At 39.7% G+C, this 19,159-nt stretch overlaps 1 protein-coding gene and 1 long non-coding RNA gene across 2 annotated transcripts in view; one reads left to right on the top strand and one right to left on the bottom strand.

The window, feature by feature from the left end:
* The window catches only part of niban2a (niban apoptosis regulator 2a), a 43,641-nt gene extending 31,176 nt beyond the window's left edge, over positions 1–12,465 (bottom strand). Inside the window, exon 1 of the mRNA XM_024257740.2 lies at positions 12,140–12,465. Coding sequence (XP_024113508.1) covers positions 12,140–12,194 — 55 coding nt within the window. The 5' untranslated portion in view covers positions 12,195–12,465. The remainder of the gene's footprint in view (positions 1–12,139) is intronic.
* LOC112136146 overlaps positions 1–14,872 on the top strand; it is a 24,299-nt gene extending 9,427 nt beyond the window's left edge. The window contains exons 2-3 of the long non-coding RNA XR_002917286.2: positions 14,246–14,419; positions 14,564–14,872. This is a non-coding gene — a long non-coding RNA (uncharacterized LOC112136146). The remainder of the gene's footprint in view (positions 1–14,245; positions 14,420–14,563) is intronic.
* Positions 14,873–19,159: the final 4,287 nt, after the last annotated feature.

Raw genomic sequence — 19,159 nt, 5'->3', positions numbered from 1 at the left:
AAACCTTTCTCTTCTATTTTCCCTCTGGTCCAACAAAAAAAGGAGACATATACAATCAATATATGTAAAGTTTAGCAAAATTGCAAAAGGGGGTTTATACAAATATACATATTGTGTGTCAGAAGATTCATAACCCTCTTTTGAAACGGTAAAATATGTTCAACATAAGAGGCCTTCAGCTCTGATCTGTTTGTTCGCTTGCTGAACAGGACAGGTTAAAATAAATAAAACAACAAAAAATTCTAAACTACAGTTATGTTGAATAAATACTTTAGGAAAAACTCTGTTTTGTCTGCAGCTGTTTTTTGGGGTTTTTTTAATATTCAAATCTTGATTCTTTGCAAAGATTCTCATACTGTCAACCAGTTTCCACCAAAAAAACTCAGAAACACGAGATATTTCAGTAGATATATTTGGCATTAAACAGATAGCATAACAAATTGAGACATTTCACTCACTAAAAAAGCTCAGTTTAAATGTGATACTGATTTGTGTCTTATGGTATTTGGCACAGGGCAAACAAATGAAAGTATTTCAGCTTTGAAAAGCTATTCTAATTACATCAGATCTATAATGTGGTTTGTTATTGTGGGGTTACCTTTATAAAGGTATAAAGAGGAACACATGCTGCACAACATTTTAAGAACTGCTTTTAGTCCCTTTCCAATCATCTTTGATCTATTTTCAAAACGCCTTCCCAGCAGTCTTTTAACTTTGATTTTTTAGCCAAAATTAAAAAACCTGTGTCATTTTCTAGGACATAGTATCTGCAGAGCGGCAGGAGTTCCACTCTGAACTATGGGAGGGATTGTTGGAGTAACCCCGCCCTTCTTTTCCCTCTGTGTTGCTGAGAGCTCTCAGTTTCCCTGCTCCAACACTAGTTAACAGCCCCATTCCCAACCTAACATTAGCAATATTGGAGCTATCCAGCCGTACAGTTTAGATCCTGATTCCAACCAGACAAAGAAAACAAAGACATACATGGATCAAGTGGATGCATCAGAATGAAGCGGAGCAGGAAACTTGATATCCACATAACAAATACAGTCTTTCTCAAACAGCATTTTTTCATCTGCTCCTGATTCACAGTAATTTTAATGAAGAAATACTCAGAAATGTGCTTTTTAGATTTATTTTTTTGTCCTCCATCATGAGGAAAATTGAACATGTTATAAACACACACAAAAAAAACACCAGCAGAGTAGACTTTGAAAAGATTGAAGAATATTTCAAATCAATGTTTTCTTCTACATCAAGCAGAAAACACGGCAAATTTCAACCCTTTACAGAGCAGAACATCATCAAAAGATTTAGAGAAACGGGAAAAATGTTTTCGGGGGATTTTTGTCCTGTAGAAAACTTCTGCTTCACTTGCAGTCATGATCAAGTCAGAGACTTGCCTAATTTCATCTGCGGATGAAACTAATGTATTCAAACTGGACACATTTGGTTTGCTTAAAGTAAACCAAATGTGAACCAGAGCTCATTTTACATGATAATCCAGAACAAATTTTCAGACTGAATGCCCCCCAATGGACCAGGAACCCATCTTTCCCAATGGTCTCGGTTTTCTTGCAGATTTTAGTTCCTTCTGTGTTCAAGGTGTAAAACAGTTTTTCCTGAATCTCACACACTCTCAAAGCTGCACTTTGGCACTAAAGGAATTCTCAAGATTTCCCAGACTTCAGCCCTGAAAAGGAGCCCAACCTCAGGCCCACCAGCCTGTTGGCGGGAGTCCAGAGACGCCGCTGACCGTGATCTGTTTATGGAAGGAAGTGCACAGGAAGGAGGGAGCCAGGCTGGCGGAAGGGCAGGAAGGGAAAAGAGCTGACAGGACAGGAGAGAAGGTGGAGGAGGCAGAGGAGGGGACACTCCGACTTATTAAAAAAACAGCCTGTCGTCACAGGATGAGGGAGGACAGGCAGTGGGGGAAATACAGCAAGCAGGGAGGAAGAAGGCTCAGAAGGTTAACCATCGAGGTATTTATGTGTTTTACAGTTCAGGTTTTCAATTCTTTTTCATTTGCAGCTCCAAATCTCGCCCAAGTTAAAGTAAATAAATTCTTTGATAAAGAAATCTAACAAAGTGAATTCCTACCAGGCAGGTGGTGGTTAATGTTTCCCTCTCTCCAAATACACAGAGGTGGGTACTCCACCCCCTCCCCACCCATCACACAGTCAGGACGCTCACAATCACCGCCTGTTTTTTTGACCAAGTTGGTGTTTCTGTTAATTCTGTGTTTTCTCACCATTCTAATCATTTGTTTTCATTAGTGTGGAACAGCTGCAGCCGTTCACTGAGACCACACTTCCACTTGGCTGCTGCTTTGGTTTAAGTCGATTAATATGCGGCTAATCGACTATTCAACACCAACCACTTATTGTCACCTTCGTGGATTTCAGCACGGCTTTTGACACAGTTCACAGAGAGACACTATGGAAGCTACTGTGCTGATACGGTTGTCCACAAACCTTCATCAGAGTGTTGCGCAGTTTTCGTAATGGTATGACTGCTAGCATCTGCTGTGGTGATGGTTGTTCAGACCCATTCAGTGTGGGGCATGGCGTGAAACAAGGATGTGTTCTGGCACCAACTCTATTCACTATTTTCCTTACTGCAGTCTTACAAAGCATGCCAGAAGAACTTGGTGACCTCTATATTAGAACCAGAAGTGATGGAGACCTTTTCAACCTTAGGCGCCTGAAAGCAAAGAACGAAACACTGGAACTACTGATTCAGGAGTTGCTCTTTGCAGATGATTCGGCACTTGTAACTCACAGTCTTCAGGCCATGCAAGATCTACTGTCAGCCTTTGCTGAAGCATCTAAAAGATTCGGACTAATGATAAATATCAAGACAACAGAAGTCATAATCCAAGACACTCATAACGCAAAGCTGAACCCCCGAAAAGTGTTCCTCAATGGTACTCCACTAGCTGAAGTAGACAAGCTGAACTACCTGGGTAGTACGATCTCCAACAGTGGAAGTATAGACACAGAAATATCAAAAAGAATCCAATCCGAGGCATCAGCTTTCGGAAAACTGAGAAGTCGTCTATGGGACCAGAGAGGAATCCATTTGAAAACCAAGATGAAAGTTTACAGAGCCATCATAATGCCAACACTCCTATACAGCTCTGAAACTTGGACTATCTACAAACGCCACATCAAGAGTCTTGACAAAACTCAGCAGAGACATCTCAGACAACTAATGAACATCTCATGGAAAGATCACGTGTCAAATCTTGAAGTCCTGGACAGGGCAGAAATGGAAAGTGTTGAAGAAATGCTCACCACATGTCAACTAAGGTGGACAGGTCATATTACACTTATGGAAGACAGCCGACCACCAAAAGCTGTTTTCTATGGAGAATTGAAAGAAGGATCAAGGAAGGTCGGAGCACCGCGACTACGCTACAAAGATGTGTTCAAGAGGCACCTGAAGAACATCAATGAATACAATAACTGGAAAGAAAAAGCTGAAGACCGTGTGACCTAGAGGAAGGTGGTGGCCGGCGCTGCCTGCGCTATCAGGAAACAAAACGTCCAGTTATGGTCTAAAAAGAGGCAGCGAAAACTTGGGCCAGCATCTCCATCTGCTGAGGCGACCTACAGGTGTGCTGCCTGCGACAAGAAGTTCAAGACCGCAATTGGGATGTCCTCCCACATTCGCCATAGGCACAAGCCCCTCCCCACGTCATCGTCGTCATCGACGGACTGCTAAAGAAGAAGAATCGACTATTAAAATAGTTGACGACTATTCCAGTAGTCGATTTTACGTTATATGTGGAGTCAAAATGTAGTAAAATGGAAAGTTCCAAAGGCATTATGAGAGTTATTTTGGCTGATTTAGGCATTTTTGTTTTTTTAGGCTTTCGGAGTTTAGCTAATATTTCAGCTACATGCTAGATGTTTGGCTAATTTAGGATTTTTCCGTTTTTTTAGGCTAATTAGGATTTTAGTTACTATTTCAGCTGCATGCTAGCTGTTTAGGATAACATGCTTTTTTTCAGGTTTTGGCTAATTTCGTATTTAATTATTATTTTAGCTGGCTGTCAGCTTCAGCGTTTTCAGCTATCAATTTCTGCACAGGAATTTCAGTAACACTGTACCACAGTCGCCTCATTATAACAATTGAGAAAAACCTTTCAGTTGCTTGTATACTACTGTTCTCAATTTAAAACCATTGAACTGAATCATGGGGAAAGTAAATTGTTGCATCCCTTGATTATATTAAATCCAGTATAATATAATAGGACAGTATTAAATACTGGTCAGTAAAGGTTCTCATTCGTCTAGGTCAGGGGTCTGCAACCTGTGGCTCTGAAGCCATTTAAGGTTCTTTTGTCTCTCCATTGTGGCTCTCTGGCTAAAGAAAAATCAAGTAATAGTATTTTTCTCAAGTAAGGGTTACTGAATTAATTAGTAACCATTTATTTAATTTAGATTGGTTAAGTTTATAAATTTATAGCTGAGGTGCACCTCAAAGATAAACTATGTAAAGGTTTTAACATCCCTGATGACTTGAAGAGGTCGTGTCTGCTCGCTTCCTCCAGAATACAAACTTCAAATACTAAACAAAACTTTGGTAAACACTTTGATCCTTTATATTACTGTATCCTATGCTCTCCACAGCGTCTTTTATTTTGAAATGAAATCAGAACTTCTGTTAAACATAAAAAATAATTTCACATTTTGGGAAAATGTTAGTTTCTTCTTATATTTTTGCTTTTATTCATGCCACCAAATAAGCATAATTCATATTTATTATTTAAAAAGTACATTGTAATGAATGCACAGCAGCATCAAAATAAGACTTTGCGGCTCCTACTAAGTTTTGATCAAGTCAGATGGCTCTTTTACTGTGAAAGGTTGCCAACCCCTGATCTAGGTGATGTCTTGAAGTTGAGTCACAGCATCTGGACCTAAGATATTCTTTCTTAAAACGTTTTGTCGCCCATCCATTAGGGACATATTTCAATTTAGCACAACACACAAGTTTGACACTTCACGTAAACATGCAGCATGGATGCAACAACAACTTTCTCCACGATTTGGTCCAATGGGATAGCATATGGCTTGGTTTCTTTGGGGGCAGTAGCTTTAGTTTGATGTCCGGCTGAAACCGTTACTAGTTTATTTTCAGTTTTGTTGACTGTCGATCAGGTTTTGTGTGTTTGCTGCCATCAGGAAGCAAGACGGATTGACACAGTGAGAGGGAGTAACAGAAAACTTGTGTCTATATTTTCTTTATTCCTTATTACCAGGTAATCATCAACAAGTTTCTTTAGTTTTTATTGTTGTAAGCTGCTAAAAAGTTGAATTTCCCTGATTAAGATCAACTCGTGTGTTATTCTATTCTATGATTGTATGGGAGAGCCAGGTCAAAGTAGCATTTTATTCAATATTCTTTTTTTTTTCTCAACATACCTCTTGAAAATATTTCCATTTGTCATCCACAAAGAGACGAGAAGTGGTCTGTAAAAATGGGTAACATTTTTTAATGCTAATCAGTAGGTTTTGTGTTTTCTTTATTATTTTATTTGAGCTTCTCTGAGTTTCTGTCACTCGCTGACTTTAATCTGCAGCGTTTTCTTGTGCTGCAAACGATCCAGTGGAAGACGAGGAACACCAGCTCCCGTGATGCCGTAAAACTAGTCCACACGTGTTAACTTCAAAATTGAACTGGTTTGTCTGCATGTCTCAAAAAGGGAATTCTTTCTGCCTCATCAGAGCTCACCACAAACACAACACGCTCATGGGAACTGTAGTCAAGCAGACGTGCGGCTGCTGGCCTTCACATAGCCTTTCTTCAGCCCTCGTCTGTCCACATATACCTGTGTGCATGTAATCCCAGGTTACACACCAGCTGATGACACATTGGTGGAACTGATTTGCATGTCAGGTAACCGCTGGTTACTTATCTGAGCTGCAGCAGCGTGAGGTTTATCTGCAGCATTGGAATGACATGCACACACCTCCAGCTTTGTGTTGATACAAGTTTGTTAAAAATCTATGATCAGGCTGAAGACTGAGTAAGCATGTAAAGGAGTACTAAGTACAAAGTGATGATGAGGGAGGATTTCACTTTGTGGTCACAGCTCTGAATGCATGTGAGCGTGCATGTGCAGCAGCTCCTGGCTCAGAGGGAAGGAGTTTTTTAGGAATGTGAAGAGACAGCAGGAGCAGAGAAATCCTCTTGATGGGAGTTACAGAATCCAAACAGGTTTCAGGCTCAGAGGAGGGAAGGGAATGCTGTTTGTTTAATCATCAGTTCACACTTGCAAACATAGCAGATTAACAGAGGCACAACACAGAGGCAGGGGGGGGGGGGTTGTGATGTGACATGTTTCTACCTGCTGCACCTCTGCAGAGGCGCTCATTATCCTCTCCCTCTGAGGCCTCCTCTCAGGTTTCCCAGTCTCCCAGTCAGAAGGAGCCAAATGGCTTTAGGTCATTTAAATCTTGTGAATCAGGAACTAATAGAAAAATGCTGAAAAAGCTTGGATCAGTGAGGTAGAAGCTTCAATCAGTGGGCCACAAGCTGCCTGCTCCACTTCCTTTTGATCCACTTTTAGACTACTAGATCCATCTACATCTTTGTTTTTCTCTTCTGAGATTACATCTAGCGATCCGGCTGGATAATTCTAATATTGCTCGCCATTTTTGTTGAACCAGTAAAGTGAGGTTGGGGGTGCGAGGGGCTGTAAGCTAGTGGGAGAGCTCGTAAATGGATAGGTGACAGGAATTGGTGATGGGTTTACTCAATGCAACAGTCCTGTACACAACTCAGAGGCTATTGAATAGGAATGGGTTAATAAAATCGATTAATCAATTTGAATTGATTTAATCTTAGCTGATCTATAATGGATAAAATATAAATTGATTTAGCGCATAAACCTTAAATCTGGTAGCTTGATACTAACGTTTAATAGAATTTCCCATAGGACGGCTAATGCTAATGCTCTGTTGACATAAACATACATTGCTGACTAAAGGAATATCTTTATTTACTCACAGGCAGGAATTTTCCAAACTCTTTTAAGAAAATATTTATTAAAGTTTGTGGTCTTATACTTCGTTTTTTCCTTATGCTATAAGGTTTAATGCTATAGTGTGATCTCCACCTAGTGTCCAAACCTAAACGCCCTCCAGGAGAAGCAGAACAATGTTTACAATGTTAATGATCTGAACATTTTTGTTAGAACTTCTCCTTTTGAGTAACACTGTGTGATATTAACAATCACGATATTTACAGTACGTGAACTGTATCAAATTAATAAAAATATATTCAAATCATATTGTTGATTATTAATGCATTTCTTAACAAATGTGTATAAATGTGTAAACTAAAAATTGAATTGAATTTAAAAATTGAAAGAATACAAAAAATTACAATCAAATCAATCCAGGCTCTTGTGAATTGAAACATTTCTGGAAATTATAGTTGATACTCAGCCCTACTATTGGACTTGTGCCACTCTGCAGAAACTAAGTTCTAAAAAACAATGTTTTTTTATCTTTACTTAAAATATAGTGGCTCTGAAGTGCAAATCATATAAACAAATCCCTCGACGCAAAAAACATTTAACCCTTGTGCTATCTTATGGGGTCCAGATTACCCAAGCTTTACATTCACATTGTATCCCTCCCATGACAAATGTGGACAAAAGTGGACAGGGTTTCATGTCTGCCACAGACCCCAGTAAAATAAAAAATAAAAAACATTTTAAAAAAAGTGAAACATTTTGCTTTTCTTTTCTAATTGTTCGTTGGATTGTTACCGGATTACAAAAAACTTTGAACTAAGTAGGAGTAGGATTATATAAATTTGCTTTTTCCCACTCCTATTCAATCAATCAAACTCTCCTTCAGCTAATAATTCATATATTTTTATAAATCAACTGTGACATAAGTGTGTCTTTGTTTTTGTTTGTAATTTCTAATCAATGCATTACATTATTTCTGTAATGAGTTTACAAACCTGTATTTTGTTCTATATTGTCCACAGTCTATGCTTGAAATACACTTGATCAAATAAAATAAATCAATCAACAATCTTTAAAATGTTTTTGCTTCTATTGATTATTTTTATATGCACTTCAGAGCCATTAGAAATACTTTAAAAATAGATCAGAGATGATTGAAGTGAAGAAGAGTCTCCTGTCTTTGTTGTTGTATTGCACACTGTAAATCCTCCAATTCTTACCTGTATTTTTGTTTAGTATATGATCTTATTTACCAAATAAACTCAGTGTAAGACACGATGATTTACATTTCACTGAGACTGAATGACTACATAGAAATACAATATTGATAGAAAACCAATTGTCCATAAATGGAAAAAAGTTTCACTGTTATATTTGCAGATTTGATAGTTTGTTTCATGTAAATGACTCTGTGTGGAGGATGGATTATAGAAAAACAGATCATGTGTCAGCAGCTTGTAGATCCTCGTATTGTTGCTCCATGATAATTGGGAGTGTGACCCACTTTTCACCATTCAGTGATGTCCTGAGTCATGTCCATTGACTGTATATGAGAACTGAGGAGAGTAAGTGTGATGTCACCGCTAGAAAATGGTTTACTTCCCGATTCAACCAAATGAAGTCAATTCAGTCGCCATTTTTTCATGATCTGGTCGGAACCAGAAATTGTCAGTAAGAAGTGATTGATCCAAGTCGATCTGAGTCAAAATTTCACCCTCACTGTCAACATGTTTTACTTTTTGATACAAATACATTTTTATTTTGGATTAATAGACAACTACAATGAGCCTTTATTTTGACATTACCAAAAAACTGGATGTATTTTATTTTGAAGGTGAGTTATATTGTGAAAAAAAGAAGCTTGACCGCGAAAGTTACGAAGAAAACATGTATTCCAAGGTGCAAAAAGCGAACGATCAAAGGACAATTATGAACTTTGGCACCAGTCGAAAGTGGCAACCAGGTAAACAAAAGGTTAATTTGACTTGGAGTATTTTTACTGCAAATTTAAGTTAATTGTAATTTTGTTTTCTTCTGTCTATTCTGAGAAGCTCTTACATTGGTTTATAGCGGTGTCAAAGAATTAACAATAAATCACATCAGACTATCAGTAAAGACTCTTCTTTGAACGACTGACTGCTACACTCGGCAATCAAGAGATTCTATGGATCAAACGGTTAATATGAGACCACCTGCTTTATTGAGGCATCTGATTGGCCAGTTTTCTTGGAGCCAGTGAATAATAAATATTCTGTCACTTTTTATTTTCTAAGCAATCATTAGCCTAAAGCAGCAACACATTTTCTACCTCTGATGCGAATGTCACTCCTTCACTCCTTTTTAATGAATTGAAAAACAGCATCTCCATCATTCATGGAGTTTACTTTGATTATAGTTGAGTTACAAGTCCTGTCATGTGTGTAGCAGTGGAAGGGCTCTGAGCTTTTATAAACAACGTAAACCAAAACAAACCATATTCTAACTTCTGTCTAGTTCGAGAAAACAGTTTTTCAGAATGTGAACCACCAGTCCTTTCTCTTTTTATGACTGTGTCAGTGACGTGCAGTCAGGGGAGGCGGAGCCTGAACCGCAAAATGTAGCTTAAAAAATGTAGAAATTAAATAAAATGAATAGATTTAAAAAAAAAAAATAATTTTTCTTAGTCATGTCTTTTCTATGATTACCTTTTTCTGTTTGGGTTTTCAATGTTTGTTTGGTAAAAATAGGCAGCGAATTTACGAGTTTCCTGTTCAAACCGCCAAACGGCGTTGTTGAGGCAGCTACAGCTGACACGTGCTGTTTTGTTTCGGTCTAAATGGAAGATTTCATTTTTTTACTCCAGAATTTGTTTAGACATTGCTGCTAGTCATCTTTATGGAGACAGAGAGACTTTTAACACTAAAGAAAGAAAAGGAGGACTTCTGCCAACAGGTTATTCACATGTTTCTTCAGGAGCACCTCATAGACTTCATGTATAAGTAAAAGTAAGTCAACAGTATTTTTTTTTCAATGCTACAGCTTGTAAGCAGAAGAAAAATACTGAAGTGAAATTTGAAACACATTTTAATTGTTGTCAATTAAATGGTGAATAAGCTGCTCTGTAGAGTTCATATGTCTGTAAATCTGACTGATGACATCAGTGCCTCACCAGCCGTGAACTCACCGGACATCACAGTGATGTGCACTTCTTTATAGCCTGTGACAAACCCGCCACAAGGAAAATCACTGAAGAAAGTGACTTGAAAGGATTTCAAGTGTTTATAACCTGAAAGCAAAAGCTTTGTAGTGGGAGAATCTGTCAAAGACTTGGAACGTTCAACATAACACCACATACTTTTATCAAGGCATCTGATTGGTCAGTTTATAACTACAGAAAAACTACAAAAGAGGATTATCTGGAACAATCTAAAGGAAAAAAAAAGATATAGAAACAATGGTCATTCTGGCAAAAGTAGTAATAGGGGATTGGTTGCTTATTTCTCTTTAATAGTGTACAAGATTTTTGGCTTCTTGGAACTGCGGGTATTTCCTGTTAGGAAGGCGATGTGGTCAATCAGTCAAGTACTCATATATAGTCGATGAGTACCACACACAGAAGTGTCCAGTCCCCTGTAGTTGATGAAATACATCAAAATGTTCAGTCGTGGAAACAGAAAATTGTATTTGTGTAGATTGTTTGGCCTATTGTCTTTTCATGGTCTAAGTCATGTGTGTCAGATCTGGCCCTCCAGGTAATTCTATCCGGCCCTCCAGGTAATTCTATCCGGCCCTCCAAATCCTTTTATTTTATTGTTATTAATGGCCCGATGTTATCTTGCGCTTATTTTGTTTATAATGTACATTATATAATTTTGACAAAATATAGTTTTCTGGAGGATAAAGTATCAAAAGTAATTTAAGGTTTAAGTTTATTTATTCTGGAATATCCCTTCTTTTTTATCATTCATATTTATGTTAAAATGTTTTAACGTTTTAAAAATTGGCATTCAGCTAACATTTTTGGACTATTTCGGCATTTACTAAGATTTTTTAGGCTGTTTGAGTTTAGATAATTTATGCCTTTTAAGTTTTTTTGGTTGTTTTGGAGTTAGACTAGTATTTACACACCAGCTGTTTTGGCTAATTTAGGCTTTTTCCAGCTTTTTCATGCTGTTTTGAAGTTTAGCCATTTTTTCAGCTACATGGTAGTTGTTTTGGCTGATCTACGTTTCTATTTTTTATTTATTTATTTTTTATATAAAGTTTTTTTTTAAGCTAATTTGGGATTTTGCCAATATTTTAGCTGGCTATCAGCTTCAGCGTTTTCAGCTATCAGCTTCAAGGATTTCAGCTATTAACTTAAGTATTTTTAGTTTTCAATTTCAGCATCTTCGGCGGCCATATTCAGCTTACAGCATTATCCTAGGGGTAATGATATATATCTAGTTCATGATTATGTTAAAAAGTAACGGTTTCATAGTTTTAAAAAATATAGTTTTAGTTTGTTCAATAGTTGTTTATCGTGTTCAGCCCACAATCTAAGGTGTGCTTTGGATTTTGGCCCCTAGTGCGATTGAGTTTGTCACTCCTGTTCTAAGTTATGTTTCCTTCCAGAAGCATGCAGGTCTTAGTTGAATGTAGCCGACCTGTCACCAGTGAAACTGAAATGTTTTCCCTCCTATCAGCTGGAGGACAAACACAAAGCATGGCTGTACCACTCCCATGCTTAACAGCTTGACAGGTGCTTCTTTCCTGATAATAGTCATCCTTTGAAACCAAACAAAGCCTTGCATGTTTCAGATTTTTTTTTTTTACTTTCATAGAATTTTTGATGCTCCATTTTGTAACAAACACGTAGAGCTGTAGATGCACCAGCGCTGCTGACTTTCTAAGAAAGGTGCTCAACCCGCATGCAAGCAGAAGAAAAGGAAAACCAGGTCTGATCAAGCTGTGGAGCCCAGTAATTACAGGATCATCTGCAGCAGCCTCAGTGCGTCTTTGGCATTATTCCGTTCTGTGACGCTGCTGGAGCTATCTGACACCCCGTCTGCGCAGTCTGCGCAGCCCCAGAGCGCACGCGCACGCCCGGCTTTGGAAAGCTTGCTGATCATCTGTCCCAGCAGGGTTCTTTAGCGGAGAAACAATAAATAAAGTACAGAAAGGAAACACTACCTGTTATCATGCCCCGCCTGCTCTCGTCCAGGTGAGAGGAAACCACGTCCCCCATGCTCCAGGAGAGGCTTTAAGATCCTCAAGAACGTATCCGACTTGCAGTCGAGTTTGAAAGTTGGTTTCGCACTCCGGAAAATGTTTCCCTCTTTCTCTGAGAAGCGCGCGCGCGACTCCGGCTGCGTGTCTGCTCCCCACTTTTCTCCAAGGCGCGCAGGAGGAGGAGGAGGAGGAGGAGGAGGAGGGGGAAAGGAGGAGGACAGCAGGGCAACACTGACCTCTTTCACAGGAGGACACACCCTCTCGGAGTCATCACTGATCCAACGTGTTCGGTCGGCCCAGCATGGGTGTGTCCTGCAGGAGCTGGGAGTCTGATCTATTCAAGCTTTCAAGAAAATAACTGAAACGTTTAAGAGCTTGTGAGAAATTATTAAAGTGTCTGAATCTCATAGGAGACAATGACTTAAAGTTAAATAGATTTAGAAGACAGAAATGACCACCTTAAGTTAAAAATATTTATGGATCTATGCTGCCCCCGGGTGGAATCTTTGACTTCCAACAAGTCTTTCTGAGTTTCTAACTAATAATATTCAATCCATCTACTTTATAATCTGCTAAATTAGGACTGAGTTAATAAAATCGATTAATCGATTTAAATTTAGAAGATCAATAATCGATTCATAAATATTGGATTGATTTAGCACATAAAGTTTAAGTCTGCTAGCTCAATGCTAACGTTTAATGGAATTTCCCATAAGACGGCTAATGCTAACGCTTGGCCAACCTAAACATACATTCCTGACTAAATGAACATCTTTATAAACTCAGTTATGAGTTTTCCAAAGGAAATATAAATGTAACGAATTGATCTGTCTGAGGGAGAATCGAATAGAATCAAATCAGCCAATACCAACAAAAAATGTTATCTAAATTAGATGAATAATCAATCCTAAAAAATAACCTTTTGGGTTGAGCTATGAGATTCATGTTACTGTAACGTAAAAACAACCAAGGTCCTCAGTGGACAACACACATGGTGCAGCAAAACTGATCATTTCAGTCCAATGTGTGGAAACACTGAATTTAGCAAAGTCATGTGACCATACAGAATGTTCTAATATTGATTATTCTGATGTGGAAAAACAGTGGGCTGAACTCTATCAAACTCAAATGTGAATGGATTTGACATTCATTCTTGTTGATTTGTTTGTAAACATATCTAATTTACACTTTACTATCTTAAGAAATACAAGGAATCTGGAAAACTTCACCTGCACTGTTCAGTACCAGGTATTTATCACACTGGTGGAAGATTGGGTTAAAGATGTTCTGGATCCATTTTAGGTCAGTAAATCGGATCTCTCAAAATGAACTAATATGAATCGGATCAGCAACCGAAAACGAATTGAATATGAATTGAATTGTTGGTATAAATTAATCATTACACCCATAGTACGTAACCACAGCAACTCACAGGTGCAGGTGAGGTTCCTGGTATTGTTTCAGAGATCTGAGCATGGCATTCCGTTTTGATGACAATCCTGTGAATGTGGAAGCATGCATGAAAACCCCTTTTTTCTCGTTGACAGAGAAAAGAGGCCACAACTCGTGTTTTAGTACCGAAGTGAATGTTCGAAAGAGTGCCACCGTTTCTCAAAAGACTGTTGTTGATTTAGGGAAGCTTTGGAAACAGCATAATTTGACAAACTGCAGGTTAACTCCAACCACCAGGACAATAAAAAACGGCACTCCACTTTTAAAGTAATGGATCACAGAGATGGGAAAATGACTAGAGTATTTTAAATAGTAAAGGTGTTCACATGAAATATTTTGCATTATGGGAAAAAATAAAAATAATACAAATATTAAAAAAAATGTATGGGATGTTCACCTTTCTGCATATTCCCTCATAGGTCACTAGTCAATAAGTTGGTCAAAGGGGATTGCCATAATGACATGTATTTATTGTTTGTTTGTTCATCATTTATTTTTCTTTACCATAATTTTTGTTTGGAGATGCCTGACCTGGTTTTGGAGGTTTTCTTGTCAAATCTAAACAAAATGTCAACAAATGCCTCTCATAATCTGTTTTTTTCCTAACATCACAAGGGTGGTTGGGAAGTAACTGGCTGGGGACTGGAGTTATGCCACACTCGGGGAATCCGCCTAACTCCTGAAGAAAGGAGCAAGCGTATGTGAGAGCCCTTGTGCTTATACTGTGGTCGGCCTGGCCACATTCAAGGTTCCTGCCCCAATTGTCCACCCAGCCGATCAAGCTCGTTGGTGAGTGAAGATTAACTAACCTTTAAAGTTTCTGTGGTTATTCAGCTTAAAGATAAAATAATAAAAGTACGATCAATGACAGACTCAGGGGCCGCAGGCGATTTCATTGATCGGAGTTTTGCTTGGGCTAAATCCATCCCTCAGCTTCCCTGCAACTCGTGGGTGGCAGTATCTGCTGTAGATGGACGTCCATTGGGGACCACTGGGATCCAGTATCTCATTCCAAACGTTACGCTCACCATCCAGCTCAACCTCCAGGAGACGTACGCCTGTTTAACTTATTTGACACAAGATGTATTTTATTTTGAAAGGCACTTGTGTTGCTGTCAAAAATAAAAATAAGTGAAAACTGTTTTGGTAAAAAATATAACAATGCTATAATTCAACTATTATAGGTATTGTGAAGAAATGTCTCTTGTAGTTTTAAAGGTTGCATACCCTTGAACAAGGTGAATAAAGAAAGAAAAAGAAGAAGATTGTTGTTGTTCATCTAAAAAAACGTATATTATGTGTTTTGGTCCTACACACAGTTGGTGTTTGATAAGGCTTTGTCATTTGTCTTGATGACTTTTTTGACCCTTTGAGCAGTGATTACAATGTGGTCCTTCACAAACTTTATATGTCCTCAGGCCATTATTAAACTTCCCAAGGAACTACAATGAGATGGTCTTAATGATAAAACCTTAAAATGATTATGCTGATTCATTAGGTGAAGGATCATCTGTTTCACTAAAGCTGTGAAGGAGTTGGATACCTCTCCCTTCTGACTATAGTTTTTTCAGCATCCCAGAAAAACAGAAAAATCCTTCAATTTTCTTCCACTCATTCTAGGTTGTGGGGAAAGCAGTCTTATGCTGTGTTCGCACTGAATGTGATCCAAGTTTTCAAATCCCAGGTGGATCGCCCACGCTCCCACTTTTGACCGTGGACCACGTCCCCGACACCATCCTGCATGCCTGTGTGAGAGTGATTCCTGCTGGGTCGTCTGTCCTCCTGCTCCTGGTCGTGGACTGCACTTCTGCTTTGTCTTGACTATGGACTTAATCATCACTCGTCCCTCAGCTATATCTGAATGAACTCTTTTAGATACGTAGTTGTAGAAGCTAATCTTTCTTTAACAGTTCTGGTGTTGCCTGTCCGTCCTGGGATGGGATCTCTCCCTCATGTGGGAATCCTGAAGGTTTCTTCTTTTTTCCTGACTCAGATTTTTTTTTTGTTTTTCCTTACCCGGAGGGAGGGTCTAAGTGTAGGGATAACAAGTTTTATTTAGTCTGTTTAGTTTTTAGCAATTGTTTAAATTTTATGACTAACTTTTGCATCTGTAAAATTACGCCCAGTCATTGTTGATAATTATGGTGAGAAATCAGTGCCTTTACATAAGAGTATCATTATTCTTTATTAATAATGTATTACTAACTATAATTAAGCAAAATGTGTTATTTCAAAATGGTAGCCCTTTGAATGACTCAGTAACCATGAAGTAGCCCTTAGTTTCAAAAAGGTTTAAACGGTTTATTAACCTTCAAAAGTGAATAAAAAAAGGCAGTTCTTTTCTGAGTGTGATGACAGGATGAATGTGGCGAAGATTTTTTTATTTACAGTCAGCGTTGCAGCTCAAGTTTTCTCAAAAACAGAGGCAAATGTGTATTTCATTGCTAATCGCTACAACATTGCCTTTTTTTTCAGAGTTGTACACATCATTCTGATCCTGAACTAAAATATATTGCTGTGAAGTTCAGTAGAACTTGTGCTTGCTTTGCCAAGAGCATTTTGATGGAGGCTCCGTTAATGAGCAGCTGCAGCTCCACTGCTTCACTCTTTCTTATCTGAGCCACTACGAAGCACCACAATCCACATTTTTATATGATACTGGTAGCAACGTAGCACTGAGCTTTGATTTAGTACCCATTCTGAGTCAAAACTAAGTAGTAAATGTCTCATAACAACCAAAACCAAGAGGCTGACTGAACATTTGACAGACCTTGATTTGGTCACGGTATAGAGCTGCTCAAAGCGGGTGAATATGCTCTGCTGCCAACCAGTCGCCAGAGGTTAATGTGAAAAAACAAAGCAATAGGGTGAAAGATAATCATAAATAATTTAGAAAAAATATTGTCATGTCAACAGTGTAAATCTATACAAGTATCACCAAAAGAAATATCACTATATATCGCTTAAGTGATTTTTGCCCACATGCCTAATCTACATTTTTGGGTTCATGAAAACATTCTGAAATTCCGGGAACTAGTTCACTTTCACTCCAGGGCTGTGTCTTCTATGACAGCTACTCCCACTGTGTTTCTGCGTCTCTGTGACCGCATCTGAATACTCACTGTCCCGCAAAAAAATAAAACCAAAAAGAAATTAGGGGACCTTTTTATTTATTAAGAAAAATATCACAAAGTTCAGGAGGCCCGAGTCAACAGCCCCAGCACACCACATCAGCACTTTGTCAGCTGACATATGGAGTGAGTGAGCTGCGGTGGCTCCCGGGAGGCTGGCTGCAGCCAGAGAGCAGTGGCAGATGCGAAAGGCTGGGCAATCTGTCCAGGGTATATCCCGCCTTTGCCCAAAAGTAGCTGTAATGAGCTCTGGCAACCCTTGCGCTCCGAGATAGAAGTTCAGAACAAAACAATCATGTTGGATTAGTATTCTACCCACTGATCAAGTCACTCAAAACAGCACGCGTCCAAAGTTGAGTTCCTGATTGGTTCATGCCATGCGGCAACCTGCCACTTAAGTTGCGCTGCTGCTAGACCACTACGCCGCCCACATTTCTTAATTCCCACCTCATAACTTCTAATTGCCTCAAATTGCATCTGTTCCATTGACTTAACAATGAAACTGACCACATCTGCTGCACTGCTGAGCTCTGCAGGTGACCGAGCTTCTCACCTCATCTCTAAGGGAGTGCCCAGCCACCCTACAGAAGAAGCTCCCGCTTGTAGTCGGGACCTCGTTCTTTTGGTAATGATCCGGAGCCCATGACCATAGGTACTGGAATGAAGATTGAGATCCATGGCCAAAGACTTAGCGATCCTTAGTGGTGAACAAGACACCACTGAGGACATGGTCATGGACATCCACAAAATAAAATTGCACTGGACGAGTGAACTCCCACAAAAACCCTTTTCAGCACCCTGAAGAGGGTGTAGAGCTGGTCCATCCTCCCACGACCAGGACGGAAACCGCACTGTTGTTCTTGGATCTGAAGTTCGACTATCAGACAAACTCACCTCATCAGTACCCTTGCATTAACTTTCCCTGTGAGGCAGAGGAGTGTGATTTCCTGGTAGTTAGAACATACCCTCCGGTCCTCCTTCTTGAAAAAGAACCACCATCTCTGTCTGCCAGTAAAGTGGTACACTTCTCATCTGCTACACAATGTTGCAGAGACTTGTCAGCCAAGACACTTCAACAGCATCCAGAGACATGAGGTGACCGGGGGCGCCTGGGGAGGGACTTCATCCACTCCCGGAGCCTTGTATCCGAGGAGCTCATTGCCTACCTGGTGTGCCAGCAGGATTGAGGAGATCCTTGAAATATTCCTTCCACCGTCCGACAATGTCCCCTGTTGAAGTCAGGTGGGGACCTGCACTGAAAACAGTGCCTGTGGAAAACTGCTTTCCCCTCGTAAGGTGCCAGATGGTTTGCCAGAACTTCTTTGAGTCCAAACGATAGTCCTTCTACGTGGCCTCATCGAGGTCCTCCCGAGACTGAGGTTTTGCCTCCAAAACAGCCCAGGCTGCAGCTCGCTTAGACTTCTTTTACCTGTCAGCTGCCACTAGATTCCCACAATCCAGCAAGACTTGATGAGCTCTTTCTTCAGCTTGACAGCCTGTCACAGCCTGACCACAGCTCCGGACAGTAGCAGAGATTATGGAGGTGGAGAATATGGTCCATTCTGACTGAATCTCACCAACCTCCCTCGGAATCTGTTCGGAGCTCTCCCGGATGTGGCAGTTAAAGACCTCCCTGACAGAGGGCTTAGCCAAGCATTCTCAGCAGACCCTCACAGTACGTTTAGAAGCTAAGGCTTTTTCCCTCCCAGAGAAGTGACATTCCATGTCACAAAGGCCAAGTTCCATGACAGAGGTTTCTGGGCCCCGAGGCAGTCGCCATCAACTGCCACCCAAACCACATTGGACTGGCCTCTTCTTAACTCTTCTGCAGGTGGTGGGCCCACTGGAAATGTCCTATGTCACTTCTTTGGGGTTAACCCAACTGGAGCCTGTGGGAGGAGCTCCAGCCACTTGGTGTTCCCCTACGAGCCCCAACCCCAGGCCTAGCTGGAGATTGAGTCGCATAACAGAAACTTTAATTGAACTTCTCATAAAAAGATTTTGAACCACTCTTAGTCAGGCTTGTCACCCAGAACCTGTCTGCCATAGGAGACCCTATCAGGGGCAGAAGCCCCAGACAGCATAATTCCTGAGATCACTCGAGCACTCAAACCCCTCTACCACGTTAAGGTGATGGTTCTCAGAGGGGAAAAAAATAAGTGAGTTTGGATAAGTGGGAAGAAACAAAACACTCCCAGAACCGTAAAACTCACACAGGCAAGGGTCTGACAGGCAACAAAGTTACGCAACAAACCTGTGCCACCCTCTTTTTTTCTCTGTTACTCCTTGATGAACAATTTTACCAGGAAGTACATTTTCTATCAACTAGTATTTTTAAAAACCTATATTTTCTAAAAACCTCCCTTTCAGCACTTTTGTATATACTTTGTGGGTGTGT

The sequence above is a fragment of the Oryzias melastigma genome, linkage group LG12 (assembly GCF_002922805.2).
Source record: "Oryzias melastigma strain HK-1 linkage group LG12, ASM292280v2, whole genome shotgun sequence".
NCBI lineage: Eukaryota > Metazoa > Chordata > Actinopteri > Beloniformes > Adrianichthyidae > Oryzias > Oryzias melastigma.
This window is presented reverse-complemented; position numbering and strand designations above follow the sequence as displayed.